Here is a 17,842-nt window from a genome sequence, read left to right on the forward strand (position 1 = left end):
GCTGAAGTGTCGCTTCACCAAGCGGAACAAAACGCGGATGTGTGTCGGGTGTCGGATGCTCTCTGGCGGGGGAGGACGTCATCCACAGCGTCCCTCCCTCTCCGTTATTCCCTCTTCACTCCGCCCCGGCCTGCTTCACGTTCGCCCGCCTGCACTTCTTTCTCTCCGCCACCACATTCACCACCTCCAGCCAGCCAGCCTAATCAGCCTGCTTACCCGGACTTCGACTCCTCTGGCCGGGCCACAGACCCCACCGACTCCCGGGACACACGGACGGGGGCGGGGGAGAAAACCGCTTGTTTTGGAGAAGCCACAACCAGTCGCATTGCAGCATCGTCATCACCGCCCTTTTAAAATCTCACATTGTTGTAGTTTTTCCACCTTTTTTTGTCTCAATTGTAGGATAAAAGCGAGTTAAAGTTGAGGGCGAAGATGTAAAAAAAGCTGCTGCCTGGTTAGCAGCGGCTGGGAGCTGGACGCCTTCATTCGGGGCACCGTTAGCTCGTCTCTTCCAGACATTTTTTTCATCATTTGCCAAGACAAATCCCACACTTCTCGGCGAAAGAAGAAGAAAAAACACCAAGTAAGTCCAGTTTTCCTTCTGAAATGACACCATTTGTGTGTTTTTGCCCTCAGTCAGCAGACACGCAGGAGAAGGACGACGTCATCACGCACCAGAGAGTCATTTCATTAGCTCCTAAAATAACGGCCCTTTTTCTTTCAACTTTTTCCAAAAGGTTGTAATGTGTAGCGGGTGAAATGACGACATTTACAATGTTTACTACACACTTTGGGCTCTTTTTTTCCCCCTTATGTTTTCTTATGGAAGCTCGCTGTTAGCATGCTGAGTGAAAGTTAGCTAGCATGTTTGTAGTTATGACGCTACACAGCTGGAGCGTCAACAACAATAATATATTTCAATATACAAACTATTAAATGCAGGCTATTATTACATATTATACGGTCGGCTGCTGTTTAATGTTGTACACTACACGCTAGCGACTTTATGGTCTATTTACTTAAATACATTAAAATTCATACGTGAACTAGTCACGTGATCTCATTACAAACTAGGCGAAAAAACATCACTAATACTAATACTTGTGTACTCACGTGATACTACAGTTAGTACTGTACAGTACATGTCATGTGATTTAATGGCGTATTGATCAACGTTCCGCATAACTGGGGTGTATCTACTTATGACAGATCATGTATTAATCAAACGCAACTTATGGCCGTTATCACTTTTCCATAAGCAGCTCATAAAATATACATTTGGGAATGTTTTGCCAGTGCATTTGAAGGATGAATCGATGCAATGAATAATGAATAACTTTGTCAAATCTGTCTGGTTAGTTATGAAGCTTTCATAGCAATGCTTTTATACGGCCATACACTTTCGATACCTCGGGAGGGTCACTGGGGAGCTGGAGTCTATCCCACTTTTGGGGGGAGAGCACTTGGGACTGCGATCTATCTGTGGTGTTTCTATGTTTTAGACTAGTATTCCATCCTCTATGAAATTAGAATTCATATTATCTTTACAATACATCCAGGCCCAATACGCAAACAGCAATCAGCCTGACTTTATTACCCCCCAGCATCACCTGAATGCATCGTCTGCTGCCTGATTGAATCCCCTTATCAATAATTCATCAGGGTCACAAAACGGCGTCAAATGTATCGAAGTTGACTTTCTAAAGCACAACTCCATTCACTTCACTCAGGGATGGCTCTCACTTTACACTCAGCTCGACAGAAATACTCTGCTTACCTCACAACTCATGGGTAGAGTAGTTACTGAGGCACATACACACATTTAGACTAGTTACTGAGGAACTAATGAGTAGAGCAGTTACTACGGCACATACATTTAGACTAATGTACAAATAATGTACATAAATAAATATAGAGTAGTTACTGAGGAACTAATTACACGTATATTTAGAGTAGTTACTCACTGGGGAACTAATAAATAGCGTAGTTACTAAGGCACATACATTTAGAGTAGTTACTTATTTCGGGAACTAATGATTAGAGTAGTTACTAAGGCACATACATTTAGACTAGTTACTGAGGAAGTAATTACTGAGGCACATACATTTAGAGTAGTTACTTATTGGGAACCTAATGATTAGATTAGTTTCTAAGGCACATATATTTAGAGTAGTTACTTACTGGGGAACTAATGAGTAGAGTAGTTACGAAGACACATACATTTAGACTAGTTACTGAGGAACTAATGAGTAGAGTAGTTACTGAGGAACTAACGACTAAGGCACATATATTTCGAGTAGTTACTGGGGAACTATTGAGTAGAGTAGTTACTAAGGCACATGCATTTAGACTAGTTACTGAGGAACTAATAAGTAGAGTAGTTACTGAGGAACTAATGACGAAGGCACATATCTTTAGAGTAGTTACTTACTGGGGAACTAATAAGTAGAGTAGTTACTGAGGCACATACATTTAGACAAGTTACTGAGGAACTAATAAGTAGAGTAGTTACTGAGGAACTAATGACTAAGGCACATATCTTTAGAGTTGTTACTTACTGGGGAACTAATAAGTAGCGTAGTTACTAAGGCACATACGCTTAGAGTAGTTACTTATCGGGATACTAATGATTAGAGTAGTTCTAAGGCATATGCATTTAGAGTGGTTACTGAGGAACCAATGACTAAGGCACATGTATTTAGAGTAGTTACTTACTGGGGAACTAATAAGTAGCCTAGTTACTAAGGCACATATATTTAGAGTGGTTACTGAGGAACAAATGACTAAGGCACATATATTTAGAGTAGTTACTGGGGAACTAATGAGTAGAGTAGTTACTAAGGCACATACATTTAGACTAGTTACTGAGGAACTAATGACTAAGGCACATGTATTTAGAGTAGTTACTGGGGAACTAATACATAGTGTAGTTACTAAGGCACATATACTTAGAGTAGTTACTTATTGGGAAACTAATGATTAGAGTGGTTACTAAGGCACATATATTTAGAGTAGTTACTTAATGGGGAACTAATGAGTAGACTAGTGACTAAGGCACATGCACTTAGAGTAGTTACTTATTGGGAAACTAATGATTAGAGTGGTTACTAAGGCACATATATTTAGAGTAGTTACTTACTGGGGAACTAATGACTAAGGCGCATAGCCGGGCTATGCTAACGTTTGTAGCGTAAAGGACGGTGCTGAAACAGAGAAGACCAGTCAGCAAGAGTCGGTAAGACAAAGCTGTGCCTTAATGTTTGTCAACAGGTGTCCAAGTACTGGCTCCGTGTCCCTGTTGTGTTTAAAGGAGGAATGTAAGAAATGGAGGTTATTGGCATGACACTCCAAGGCCTGACCTGAGTTAGGGCTAATCCCAGACGGCCTGACTACAATGTGCTCATTCAGGGATGCAGCAGCCTCGCTGCCGAGCTGCTGGGCGACAGCACTGGTACGTTGGAGCGAGGAGAGGAACAATACGTTGACTACTTGAGCCTCCTTCCTACCACTGGCCGTGGTGGTGCTGTGGATGGGGGTCTGGGGGGGGGCTCACAGGCAGGCCATTGTGGGAATTAGTTGGAGCGCTAGTGTGGGTTTCATTTGTCTACATGTGGCATGTCATTGACTGAAAGGAAGGATGTCTCCACAGGTGGTCACAGCTGTCCTGAACATGCTTCATTGTGGTCTGCTAGTCAGATGGCCCACACGGGGGTTAGTTTGGAGGTGTCAGGTGGGGTCAGATCGCCCATAAGGAGGTGTGTCAGATGACCCACAAGAAAGTTACACAAAAAAACCCAACAGGTCCGTCTGATGGATAAGAGCTGAGTAATCCTAGGTGACCAAAGACTTGAGACCTGACTTAGACTGGTGACCAAAGATTTGAGATTTGACTTGGACTCTTGACCAAGGACGTGAGACTTGACTTGGACCGGTGACCAAAGACTTGAGATTTGACTTGGACTCTTGACCAAAGGATGTGAGACTTGACTTGGACCGGTGACCAAAGACTTGAGACTTTACTTGGACTGGTGACCAAAGACTTGAGATTTGACTTGGACTCTTGACCAAGGACGTGAGCATTCGACTTGGACCGGTGACCAAAGACTTGAGATTTGACTTGGACTCTTGACCAAATAATGTGAGACTTGACTTGAACTGGTGACCAAAGACTTGAGACTTGACCTGCACTGGTGACCAAAGCCTTAAGACTCGACTTGGACTCTTGACCAAAGCCTTGAGACTTGACTTGGATTCTTGACCAAGGACGTGAGACTTGACTTGGACTGGTGACCAAAGACTTGAGATCTGACCCGGACTGGTGACCAAAGCCTTGAGACTCGATTTGAACTCTTGACCAAGGACGTGAGACTTGACTTGGACTGGTGACCAAAGACTTCAGATTTGACTTGGACTCATGATCAAAGACTCGACACCTGACCAAGTCACACCCCACAAAGACTTTGGACCAGACTTGGACTCATGACCAAGGACGTGAGACTTGACTTGGACTGGCGACCAAAGACTTGAGACTTGAGTTGGACTGGTGACCAAAGACTTGAGACTTGACCTGCACTGGTGACCAAAGCTTTGAGACTCTTGACCAAGGACGTGAGACTTGGCTTGGACTGGTGACCAAAGACTTCAGATTTGACTTGGACTCATAATCAAAGACTCAACACCTGACCAAGTCACACCCCACAAAGACTTTGGACCAGACTTGGACTCATGACCAAGGACGTGAGACTTGACTTGGACTGACGACCAAAGACTTGAAATTTGACTTGGACTCGTGACCAAAGATTTGCGACTGGACTTGGACAGTAGGAATGATTCATGGTCACCAGATGCCAAAAGCGTGGAAGTCGTGCGTATAAGTCATCTGTCTGATGGTCACGCGTGGAGTCATTCATCCTCATCCTCATCCTCGTAGCGTCTGGTGATGTTCTTGGCCTTCTCCCAGCCTCAACGTGTCCTTCATTCATGACAACTTGTACATCCTGTATGCAGCACTCCCTCCATTGGCTGGCTAATGTTTACATTCCTCTACTCGGTACCAGGCCCGGCTCTGGTCTGGTCTGGTCTGGTCTGGTGAGGTTGACCCCCAAACTGGGAGGTTTTATGTTACATTTGTGCTTCGACATTTGAAAGACTGACATCCTTCAAATGTTTGTAGCGAGGAAGAAGAGAAAGACAGACAACTTCCTGTCCCCCCCCCCACACAGCCAGAGGCATCCCCTCTTTGATTGGACCTTTGAAATGGTCAGAGCCTGGTCATGTGATCCGGCGTGCCAATGGAATGTGTTCTCAGTGGGGGAGAAAAAGTGCTTCACTGCTGATGATGTCAGCACATGAACCATAGCGTTGTCTGTCCTCTTCTTTTGGAAAGTCCCTCCCCATGAAGGATGGTTGGGGGGTGTTTTTCTGGTGGTTGGTCCGTGCTGTCCATAAATTGGCCCGTTGTTATTGGCACCTTCTACAAGGACAATTAAACAAGGACGCGTACAGCCGAGCAGAAAACATGGAAGCAGGAGTCATTTCATGTGAATAAACATTAAATATTCGTAGAATAATGTCTTCATATTTAGAAAAAAGAAAGACTTTCATCATTTTTACCTCAAATTTCAAATTTACCTCAAATTTTACCTAAAAAAATTACAATTACAAAAAACTATTTCAGAAAATGACATGGTTCAATATTCGGATCATAAAGTCCAAATATTGTGAGATTAAATACATAATTTTTAGGTGTGAGAAGAGACGCCCTCTACGTGTTTCTTGTGGGGGGGGGGGGGGTTTGTCCGTAGCCCGTAGCCCGGACCACCGTTTATGATCTGCAGGCTGTTTTTTTTACTATTAAAAAAAAACATCTCAGCACACCTTCATGCTGTAGGTACATGGGAACATGTCGGCAACATCTAGGGAACATGTAGGGAATATGTAGACAGCATCTTGGGAACATGTAGGCAACATGTAGGGAATATGTAGACAACATATTGGGAACATCTAGGCAACATATTGGGAACATGTAGGGAACATGTAGACAACATCTTGGGAACATGTAGGGAACATCTTGGGAACATGTAGGGAACATGTAGGGAATATGTAGACAACATATTGGGAACATCTAGGCAACATATTGGGAACATCTAGGCAACATGTAGGGAATATGTAGACATCTTGGGAACATGTAGGGAATATGTAGACAACATCTTGGGAACATGTAGGCAACATGCTGGGAACGTGTAGGGAATATGTAGACAACATCTTGGGAACATGTAGGCAACATTTTGGCAACATGGTGGGAACATGTAGGGAATATGTAGACAACATCTTGGGAACATGTAGGGAACATGTAGGGAACATGTAGGGAATATGTAGACAACATCTTGGGAACATGTAGGGAACATGTAGGCAACATGTAGGGAACATGTAGGGAATATGTAGACAACATCTTGGGAACATGTAGGGAACATGTCAGTAACATGTAGGGAATATGTAGACAACATCTTGGGAACATGTAGGCAACATGGTGGGAACATGTAGGGAATATGTAGACAACATCTTGGGAACATGTAGGCAACATGTTGGGAATATGTAGACAACATCTTGGGAACATGTAGGCAACATATTGGGAACATGTAGGCAACATGTAGGGAACATGTCGGCAACATGTAGGGAATATGTAGGCAACATCTTGGGAACATGTCGGCAACATGTAGGGAACATGTCGGCAACATGTAGGGAATATGTAGGCAACATCTTGGGAACATGTAGGGAACATGTCGGCAACATGTAGGGAACATGTCGGCAACATGTAGGGAATATGTAGGCAACATCTTGGGAACATGTCGGCAACATGTAGGGAACATGTCGGCAACATGTAGGGAATATGTAGGCAACATCTTGGGAACATGTAGGGAACATGTCGGCAACATGTAGGGAATATGTAGGCAACATCCAAGGCACATATAGGCAACATGTAGAGGTGTCCGCCACATGGTCTGATTTGTCAGCGGAACACAGTGGACCCCCCCCCCCGGCCCGAGGGCTTGCAAGTAAGCGGCCCCAGCAACACTTGCCTCCATTGTTGTTGTGCTGCTACCCTTTGGACCTTCCCTGTGTGCTCACAAACTAATTGACTTATCAGGATTTGGTCAGATTGCACTTTTTAGTGTTGCCAGACGTTGTGCAAGCGGCGTGGCTCCTCAGCAGAAGAGACATTGTACACTTGAAGAGTTGGCAAAAGAAGTGGGAAAAGTATGTCACCCACCCCGTCCACCACCTGTGCTGGGGGAGGGTGGGAGTGGGGGAGGGGGAGGCATGACTAACATGACATGAAGTGAAAAATAGCATGCGGCCTGTACCATACCGTGTTTCATGGACACGGTTACTACTGCTACTCTGGCTAGAACGTCCCTATAGGAAAGGAAAGGTGGGGACAAAAACATTTTCCATCCTGGAAAAAAGGCCTTTAATGTCCTTCTTACCACCCTTAAGAATAATGTAATGTACTGCAATACCTCAAATGCCTCTGGGCCAAAGAGGGACCCCTTTACTGATTACTGGTGGGGGTGGAAGCGGTCGAAGGACTTACAGATGCAGTGGGTGGGAACAGATGTAGGAACGGACTCCCGAGTATGGTGGGGGGAGGGGAGGGGGGGGGCCGATGAGTAATGATCCCTCAGCTTCCCCCTTTGGCCCCGCCACGCCCTGCATGCGAAGCCCTCAGCGTGGCCGGGATGTACTGTTGGAAAGTATGAACGTAAAGTTCGCCATGTTTTGCACGGGCTCTGCTTTTAGCGGCAGGCGAACCCCCCCCCCCGGACTGACTCTTTGCATTCATGTGTTTCAGGATGCTGTCCGAGCTGAGCCAATGGTTCTGGCAGGAGCGGCTGTGGTTTCCGGAAGGCCTGGGCTGGGCCGACCTGGAGGATCGGGAGGGTCGCGTGTACGCCAAAGCGGGGGATCTGTGGGTGGCCCTGCCCATCGCTCTTGTGTTTCTAATCGTCCGTCAGATCTTTGAAAGGTCAGTCGGGTTTCTTGTCCGTCCAACGCCTGAAATGCTCCTGCTGATGGTGATTATGTCATACGACACTCGTGACTCATAACTTTTTCTCATACTAGTTTTCCAGTCATTATATGACAGAGAAAGTCCAGTCACTCCGTCCATGAATGCTTTTATTTCTTCTCCATTTCTATTAGGACGTCTTTCATCTCTGGGACGATCATTCATTCATCCATTAACGCATTCCATCCCAGAAGTTATTTCATAACTTCCACATTTAGCCAAAATATATAAACAACCATGCCGCAACATAAACAACACCAAATAATGGTAGTTACATGAAAATAATACAAATATTACATCAACTATTTACAATTGGCACATGTTCAAATTCCCCGTCGATGCGTAACCTCCTTGACGCAAGACGGCGAGTCGCCTTTTCACTTCCTGGTTGCTACTTCCGCTTGCGCTTCTGCCACCCTGTGGACCCTTTTTCATGCCAAATTCTCATTTAAGGAAGTATAAGAGAGTTTTATCTAACACTGGCTCTTTGTGACATCACAGCGAGCCAGACTTCCTTATATGGGCGTTCCCAGATACAATAAGTTGACGTTTCAGCACGTTTTTGGGCATGTTTCTTCCATAGAACAACGGCATGAATGGAGTGAGGCCTTTGTCTCTGCGGGTGGAGGCGGGGCGGCTACCGTACACACAGAGGCGTGTAACGCAGTAGGAATTAAATTCAATTATTCAAGTAGCTAGTTTGATGTTTGGTGTTATGATACTTCTCAAGGTAGAACACTGTGGCGCATGAGTGCTCCCGGCACTGGGGAGCTGTGGTTCATTAGGGGACACATAGATGCAAATGTGTACTGCAAGGGTGGATGTTGTTTGTTTGCGCTCACGGCATGTGGTTTGCGTACCTGAGCCGCCATGTTGTGTCCACAGGACGGTGGCGACGCCTCTGGCCTCTCTGCTGGGGGTGAAAGAAACAGTACGGCTCAGGGCGCCTCCCAACCCCACACTGGAGTCCTACTACTGCCACGTGACCAAAAACCCCACACAGGTAAGACCGCGTGTGAGGCCGCACGGGGCGACCACGCGTTCCTAACCGCCATGATGTCGTCACGCCGCGGCAGGTTTCGCTCGTCGGCCTTTGTAAGCAGACGGGCTGCTCGGAGAGACAAGTGCAGCGATGGTTTAGAAGGCGGAGGAATCAGGACAGGCCCAGTTTGCTCAAGAAGTTCCGAGAGGCCAGGTAAACACGCACACGCACACGCACACGCGTGTTACGTGACAACAGTAGCGCTGGAAGCAGCTGCCATTCATGTGTCGCTCCTGTGACTGTATGAGCACATTTGTGTGGGCAAAAGTAGATTTCTATTTTTAGACTGCACATGCTACAATGCTTCTCTCGATGCCTTTTGCCTTCACTCTCTCACACACACACACACACACACACAATGATTGGCGCATGCTAACTCAATTACCACGCTTGCTTTGTGTGATCCTTTATGGGAACTGACGACTTCATCATCTGATTGATAAGATTGATAAGACGGCAAGGTAGCCCTTCTCCAACCTACTGACCGGTGTCATGGCGACACCCGCACAACACAACAAAGATTGTCCGCCATTGTCCGCCATTGTCCCCCATATGCCGATTTTGTCCAATTTCCGATAGTGATATCAGCCGATACCAATACGGATATATAACATGACATATCTCCTATGGTGGAATCATACGTGTTGTATATATCTCATACTGATATCAGGCTAATAATTATCCCTACCGATTTTGGGAATACCAAATTATTGTAACCAGAAAATGTCATTTTTATTTTATATGAGGTCAGAAATGTGAATAAATGTATATAATATTACAGGAATGAAGTTGTAGGATTATGCAAGTAGTGATTTGAAAAGAATAAAATCATAAAAAAATATTATATATATATGCTACATATATATATATATATATATATAGGCGGGTGGCACGGTGGTCTAGGGGTTAGCGCGCAGACCTCACAGCTAGGAGACCAGGGTTCAATCCCACCCTCGGGCATCTCTGTGTGGAGTTTGCATGTTCTTGTAATATTAATTAAATAATTAATTATACTTAATTTTTTGGCGCTTTTTGCAACTTTTGGAAAAATAAAAAAAATAAAAAAATAAGATTTTTTTGCTGTGTATCTGCAATAAATGCTTTCTCTTTTCAACACTTTAGACCTCACAGCTAGGAGACCAGGGTTCAATTCCCACCCTCGGGCATCTCTGTGTGGAGTTTGCATGTTCTCCCCGTGCATGCGTGGGTTTTCTCCGGGTACTCCGGTTTCCTCCCACATTCCAAAAACATGCTAGGTTAATTGGCCACTCCAAATTGTCCATGGGTATGAATGTGAGTGTGAATGGTTGTTTGTCTATATGTGCCCTGTGATTGGCTGGCCACCAGTCCAGGGTGTACCCCGCCTCTCGCCCCAAGACAGCTGGGATAGGCTCCAGCACCCCTCGTGAGGATAAGCGGTAGAAAATGAATGAATGAATGAGTTCTCCTCCTATTTTGTGTGGAAGTGGTAACTTCTTGGCTTCTTATTTTGTCTTTCCCCACCCTCGGCCATCTCTGTGTGTGTACTCCGGTTTCCTCCCACATTCCAAAAACATGCTAGGTTAATTTAGCGACTCCAAATTGTCCATAGGTATGAATGTGAGTGTGAATGGTTGTTTGTCTATATGTGTCCTGTGATTGGCTGGCCACCAGTCTAGGGTGTACCCCGCCTTACGCCCGAAGACAGCTGGGATAGGCTCCAGCACCCCCCGCGACCCTCGTGAGGAAAAAGCGGTAGAAAATGAATGAATGAATATATATAGGCTGCACATAGGATGAGGTCTCACAGCTAGGAGACCCAAGTTCAATTCCACTCTCGGCCATCTCTGTGTGGAGTTTGCATGTTCTCCCCGTGCATGCGTGGGTTTTCTCCGGGTACTCCGGTTTCCTCCCACATTCCAAAAACATGCTAGGTTAATTCCCGACTCCAAATTGTCCATAGGTATGAATGTGAGTGTGAATGGTTGTTTGTCTATATGTGCCCTGGACCCCGCCTCTCGGCCTAAGACAGCTGGGATAGGCTCCAGCACCCCCGCGAACCTTTGAGGCCTGCGTACTAACCACTCGTGCAGCCGAGAGTTGGAATATTATAAATAAAAAGTTGTCCTGATTCCCATCCTGGGTTTGCATATGAGAACTTTGTGCCCCCCCCCCCCTCTCTTGCAGTTGGAGATTTACCTTTTACCTTCTGGCTTTCATTGCCGGCCTGGCCGCCCTCATCGACGTGAGTACCTCCGCCGCCGCTGCCACCTTGGCCTTCACGTCCTCATTGGCCGTCCTAGTGGATGTTGGGAGGTTCTTTGATGGACTCATGTGGTCTGAAGACATTCAATGTCATCTCCTCCTCTAGAAACCGTGGCTCTACGACCTGAAGGAGATGTGGCAGGGCTTCCCTGTGCTGGTATGTACATGCATACTTTGGGTGTACTTCATCATCTCTGATAATACTCCACCTATCTCGAATCCAAAAGCATCACTTAACAAGAAAACCTCCCCCCTCAGACTCTGCTGCCATCCCAGTACTGGTACTACATGATAGAACTGGGCTTCTACGGATCCCTGCTCTTCAGCGTGGCCTCCGATGTCAAACGCAAAGTGAGTGGACCTGTGTAAAAAAAAAATCCTAAAAAGTACAATAATGAAGAAGTAGGAGTTTTTTTTTTTCCTCACTTTGGACCTTCCACTTCCATGGTGTTTTTCCTCCCCGTGTGATCCCGTCTGCCATCTGGCACCATGGCGATGTGTGCGGACGTTGGACTGTTGTTGCACGTGTGAGCGCTTGCGTGAGTGCTTGGACTTTGCTTGCCCCGGGTCAGCTGATCCCGCCAAAGAGGCCCACTTTGTTCCCTCCCTTGTTCCCTCTTTGCCCTCCTTAAGCCGCTTTTACAACGGCCAGTCCCGATCGCAGGTGTGCTGACGTCCGATGGCACCGCAAAAGGCAGTTCATCGGGCGCTCCCAGCATGCCTTGCGGGTTGTAAATGCATGAGTGTGTAAGTCTTTATTTTGATCGCAGTTAGACGTCACACAAGCGTTGCATGCTGTTGTTGCTTTGTGTCGTGTGAGTGAAGATACGTGTGGTCCTCAGGAGGTGGGGGTCTACCGTATCTTTGTTCATGTATCCATGTCCATGGGTGTCACAAGCCCCCCCCCTCCGCCCCCGGTTCCATTCCCACGACACAGCAAGGCTGGGAAGAGCAAGTAGTAAGAACAAATGTGTGCCTCCTCCTCCGTCAGGACTTCAAGGAGCAGATAGTCCACCATGTTGCAACCATCCTCCTCATCAGCTTCTCCTGGTGTGTCAACTACATCCGTGCCGGAACGCTCATCATGCTGGTGCACGACTCCTCCGATTACCTCCTGGAGGTAAATATAAGGCCACGCACTTGTTGTTTTTAGCGTGCGAGTCCAAGGGGCATCACAAAGCCACACGTCCTGCTGAAGGAACGCCGTCGGGATGAAGGCTCGTGCTACACCGCCCTCTGGTGGAGAGAGAGCGCCACGCTAACTGTCCTCCGTCTGTCTCCATGTGGCAGTCCGCTAAGATGTTCAACTACGCTGGCTGGAGAAACGCATGCAACTACATCTTCATTCTCTTTGCCGGGGTCTTCATCGTCACTCGCCTCGTCATCTTCCCTTTCCGGTAACATCCACACGGACGAAAACAACCTCTCCGCTGGGTCTTGACCCATCTCTGTCTCTGCAGGATCATCTACTGCACGTGGGTGTACCCGGTCACCATCTACCAGCCCTTCTTCGGCTACTACTTCTTCAACGGGCTGTTGATGGTCCTGCAGTGTCTGCACATCTTCTGGGCCGTTCTCATCATACGGATAGCCGTCCGCTTCCTCACCAACAACGTAAGACATTCATCCACCCATCCATCCATCCATCCATCCATCCATCCATCCATCCATCATCCATCCATCCATCCATCATCCATCCATCTATGCATCCATCATCCATCCATTATCCATCCATCATCCATCCACCCATTCATCCACCCATCCATCCATCATCCATCCATCTATGCATCCACCCACCCATCCATCCATCATCCATCCATCTATGCATCCATCATCCATCCATTATCCATCCATCATCCATCCACCCATTCATCCACCCATCCGTCCATCATCCATCCATCCACCCATTCATCCACCCATCCATCCATCATCCATCCATCTATGAATCCATCATCCATCCATCCATCCATCTATCCATCTATCTTTCATCCATCCATCCATCCATCTATCATCTATCTATCATCCGTCCATCCATCCATCCATCCATCCATTCACCCATCCATCCATCTATCATCTATCTATCATCCGTCCATCCATCCATCCATCTATCATCTATCTATCATCCGTCCATCCATCCATTCACCCATCCATCCACCCATCCATCCATCCATCCATCTATCATCTATCTATCATCCGTCCATCCATCCATCCATCCATTCACCCATCCATCCACCCATCCATTCATCCATCTATCATCCGTCCATCCATCCATCCATCCATTCACCCATCCATCCATCCACCCATCCATCCATCCATCCATCCATCTATCATCTATCTATCATCCGTCCATCCATCCATCCATCCATCCATCCATCCATTCACCCATCCATCTACCCACCCAACCACCCATCCACCCATTCACCCATCCATCCACCCATCCATCCATCCATCCATCTATCATCTATCTATCATCCGTCCATCCATCCATCCATCCATTCACCCATCCATCCACCCATCCATTCATCCATCTATCATCCGTCCATCCATCCATCCATCCATTCACCCATCCATCCACCCATCCATCCATCCATCCATCCATCCATCCATCTATCATCTATCTATCATCCGTCCATCCATCCATCCATCCATCCATTCACCCATCCATCTACCCACCCAACCACCCATCCACCCATCCATCCATCCATCCATCTATCATCTATCTATCATCCGTCCATCCATCCACCCATCCATCCACCCACCCATCCATCTATCCATCCATCTAACCATCCATCCAAAATAAAGGCCAGTTTGTGGAAGCAGTTACCCCGCCCCCCCCCATGAAGGGGGTTGACCATATCTCCCTCCCATCAGCTTGGTGAAATGTGTCCTCTCTTTGACACGTTTTCAGGAAAAGGTGGATGACGAGAGGAGCGACAAGGACGAGACGGACGAGACGGACGATGAAGAGGAGGACGTGGAGGACACCAAGACGGTGGGGCAGAAAAACGGTCCTCTGCAGAACGGCCACGCCGTCCACAACAACAACCACAGCAAGGTGGAATGACAGGAAGGGGGGGGGGGGTATGAGAAGGACTCACGTGCCTCGGCGGGGCCAGCGCCGCCCGACAGGAAGATGCTTGAGTAGCGGGAGGAAGATGAAGGATGAGGGCTTGTAGTCATCTTTGCACCGTCACCTTTGCACATCACAAAAACACCTTTCAGAAAGCCAACAGATTAGGTACACTACAACTACTGCTTTGCCAGGGTGGGACCTTTGACCTCACGTTCTCACTTTACACAGGGAAGAAACCAAACTGGAGAGGGGGGAGGGGGGAGTAGGGGGGTGAGGAGAGGAGTCGTGCTTTCCTCGCTCCCTTCCTGCGTGCCTTAGAGCCAGACCTGGCTTTTTCAAAGGATGCCATTTTTTCAAGTCTATGCTTTCTTTCTTTTCAATGCAGCACTTTGTTGCTTCTCTTCTTTTCCACTCAAAGAACAAATGATCTGATGGAGGGAGAAGACCGGCCCTTTGTTTGCCTCCATTTTCTCTATGCAAGCACTCGAGTGTTGAGCGATTGCGATGCCTTTGCACAACCCCACACTTCCTCCTGGTTTGGCTTTGCCTCGCTTCTGCAGCCTGGCTTGTGCCATCTGTAAAGTGCTTTGACCAGCGCCCTCACGTCCAGGGCCGGAGATGACGAGAGGGGTGTCCAAAGCGCAGGCCGGGGGCCCTTTGGTTTTTTTATTGGCACATTCTAAAAACACGAGTGACTTACTGCTATTGCTATAATATAGAAATATTTACTATATATTTACAAGAATGTTGAAAAAATTGGAAAATAAAAAAACAGCAGTACTTTCATTAAAAGAAAAATATGAAGAGAAAAAAGTCACAGTTTTCCAAGAATAAACTGGGAATATTAACATGCAAATAATGGCATTTTTTAGCATAAAGTTGAACTATTGAAAATATGTTACTCTTTAAAAAAAATAATAATAATATGATGACCAACACAACAAATTAAAGTTTTTTGGAAAATATTATGAGAAGCAAAAAGTTTAAAATTTTGGAAAATTACAAAAAAAACGGAATCAAAAATAAAAAAATCAGCAATACTTTTACCAAAATAAATAAAAAATACAAAGAGAAAAAGTCTATGAATAAACTGGGAATATATTAAGAGGAAAATTATGTCATTTTTCTCGCATAAAGTCAAAATGTAAAAAATATGATGTTTTTTTAATGAATATTATGACAAACAAAACAAATTAAAGTTATATTTCTATTTGGAAAAATTGGGTTGGGGAAAAAGTTAGGAAAAATATTTAAAATTTTGGGGGGAAAAAAATGAATAAAAAAACAAAAAAAAATCAGCAGTACATTTACAACAAAAAAAATCCAAAGTTGTAAAAAGTAAAAGTGGATAAAGTTGCATTCTTTCATTTTTCACAATGCGGCCCTTCCTGGACAAGCGTTTGAACACCCCTGCTCTAGCCTACAGGTACAGGTACAGGTACACGTACAGGTACAGGTACAGGTACAGGTACAGGTACAGGTACAGGTACAGGTACAGGTACAGGTACAGGTACAGGTAGTGGATGTTCCTATGGGCTTGCTGCCGTAAAGCAGTGCCCTGTTTGCATCAGGGGGATTCACAGCTCCATGCTAGCTAGCGGATTTCAGTCTTTGAATGTCACGCTTCTGCCTGAAGCGGCTTAATCCACTTCCCGGGTCCTGAGCGTTGCTGCTGATGCCATCGCCTACTTTCACACGGAGATCATGCAGAATTGCACCGTCAGCGCCGTGACAGGTTATTTCTTATGGCGATGCTGAATTTGGGTCGCGCTGCTGCAGGAACGGCATCATCCAGTTTGCATACAGAACCCAGACATACGTTTGGCGGAGGGACCATAAAGGGGATTCGACTCCACAACCCCTTCTCTCTTCAATTGCCATTGTTCACTCGCCACCCAATCCTGGTTTAAGCCCTAAATATTCAAGTTTAACAGGGCAGGCTGTCATCTGTGTGAAAGGATATTCCGCCATGTTGTGAGTTTATTTTTCCAATTGACATCAATGCCCCACATGGCTGGGTTCTGTATGAAATGCACTGTTACGGCTCTGATGTGGCAGTCTGCAGGACGTACTCCAGCACGGGTGTCCAAACATACCAAAACAATCAAGGATTCGGGGGCCATTTTGATATTTGATATGTCGTAAGAGGTTCTGTACAGCTGACAAAGCGTATTATTATCAACATTTTCCTCATTAATTGCTGCATTTTTGCTGTTTTCCTTCCATTTTCACTGTTGTTGTTTTTTTTCTTGTTTTATTTGTAATTTTGTGCCACAGGCCAATAACAGACAAACATAACGGCCCCCATGCTGCACTTTGGACACCCGTGTGTTGGCGCTGGAATGCCCGTAACAGAGGCGGGACAGCATCTGTGTGGAGTGCTACGTACGTCACGCCAAGACGCTGGTGCTGACGGCGTCACATGTCACCTAGACGCTGTCCCGCCTCAGTCACGGCACTGACACTACCCCCATTCCGTGTCGGAAGGGCAAGCGTTCCCAGTAGCAAAGGTGAAGGACTCCTCGGGGTTTTACTGGAATGAATGGACCTACAGTATTTCCAAGGACTGCGTTTTTCAGACCACTGCCAAGTATCCTGGGTGATGTTTATGACCCAGACCAGGATCAGGATTGCGTGTTCATGTGATAGTTGACGTGACGGCGTTCTAAGGGGGTCACAGGAATTCATCCATGGTTGCTTTAAATTGATTCTTATCCTACGCCAAGTGCCTTATTTGTCATGGATGGGACATTCCCGCTCTGTTCTCTCTGTCCACTTCTTCTTCTTCTCTGTCTCCACCTCACCAAGACCACACGGGTCCTCCCCCATCACCGGCTTGCCTCCTCCACAGATCCACAGATCCCTCATTCCACGTTTCCACTGCCACCTTCTTCTTTTTTTTACTAACATAGACCAAGCAACCAGCAAGCTTCCTCTCCTCTTCCACGGTGATGCAGAAGCAAGCGCTGTGTCCTGGTTACAGTGTTATTATTATTATTTTTTTTTTGTTAAATGACGCCCAAGTATTGTTATTAATAATAAAAGCAATGATCATGAATCACAACAATCCTCTTTTAAGTCTCTTCTCTCAGAATGAAGCACTTGCGCCCGGACAACCCCCTAATATGTCAAATATCACTGAAATAACAACCTGTTGTTCCTGCTAGATGGTCAGAAAAATGGAATAGTTAGCTTAGAATTAGCATCATAACTCCTCGTATTATGAAATTATCACCATTTGCTCTGATAAATTCAATGTATCTTTAGTCATGATTATAACTTTAGTTTTACTCTAAATTTGAAATATTTTAAATATCAACAAGTTTACTCGTTTTATTTACGTGCCTTATGTTTTTGTTTAATTTGTATTGGTGGGGGCGGGGCTTAGCTAGGATTTCTCAATTTGTGACGTCAT

At 45.9% G+C, this 17,842-nt stretch overlaps 1 protein-coding gene across 1 annotated transcript; it reads left to right on the forward strand.

Moving 5' to 3' along the window:
• The first annotated feature begins 19 nt into the window (after positions 1-19).
• On the forward strand, positions 20-17,485 carry LOC131137608 (ceramide synthase 2-like). The gene is made up of 11 exons (XM_058085751.1): positions 20-583; positions 7,853-8,026; positions 8,954-9,071; positions 9,145-9,263; positions 11,277-11,334; positions 11,461-11,511; positions 11,613-11,705; positions 12,346-12,474; positions 12,645-12,751; positions 12,815-12,968; positions 14,263-17,485. The coding sequence occupies exons 2-11, from the start codon at positions 7,854-7,856 to the stop codon at positions 14,416-14,418; spliced, it is 1,158 nt and encodes a 385-aa protein (XP_057941734.1). The 5' UTR covers positions 20-583; position 7,853; the 3' UTR covers positions 14,419-17,485.
• Positions 17,486-17,842: the final 357 nt, after the last annotated feature.

This window comes from Doryrhamphus excisus, chromosome 10, assembly GCF_030265055.1.
Source record: "Doryrhamphus excisus isolate RoL2022-K1 chromosome 10, RoL_Dexc_1.0, whole genome shotgun sequence".
Classification (NCBI taxonomy): domain Eukaryota; kingdom Metazoa; phylum Chordata; class Actinopteri; order Syngnathiformes; family Syngnathidae; genus Doryrhamphus; species Doryrhamphus excisus.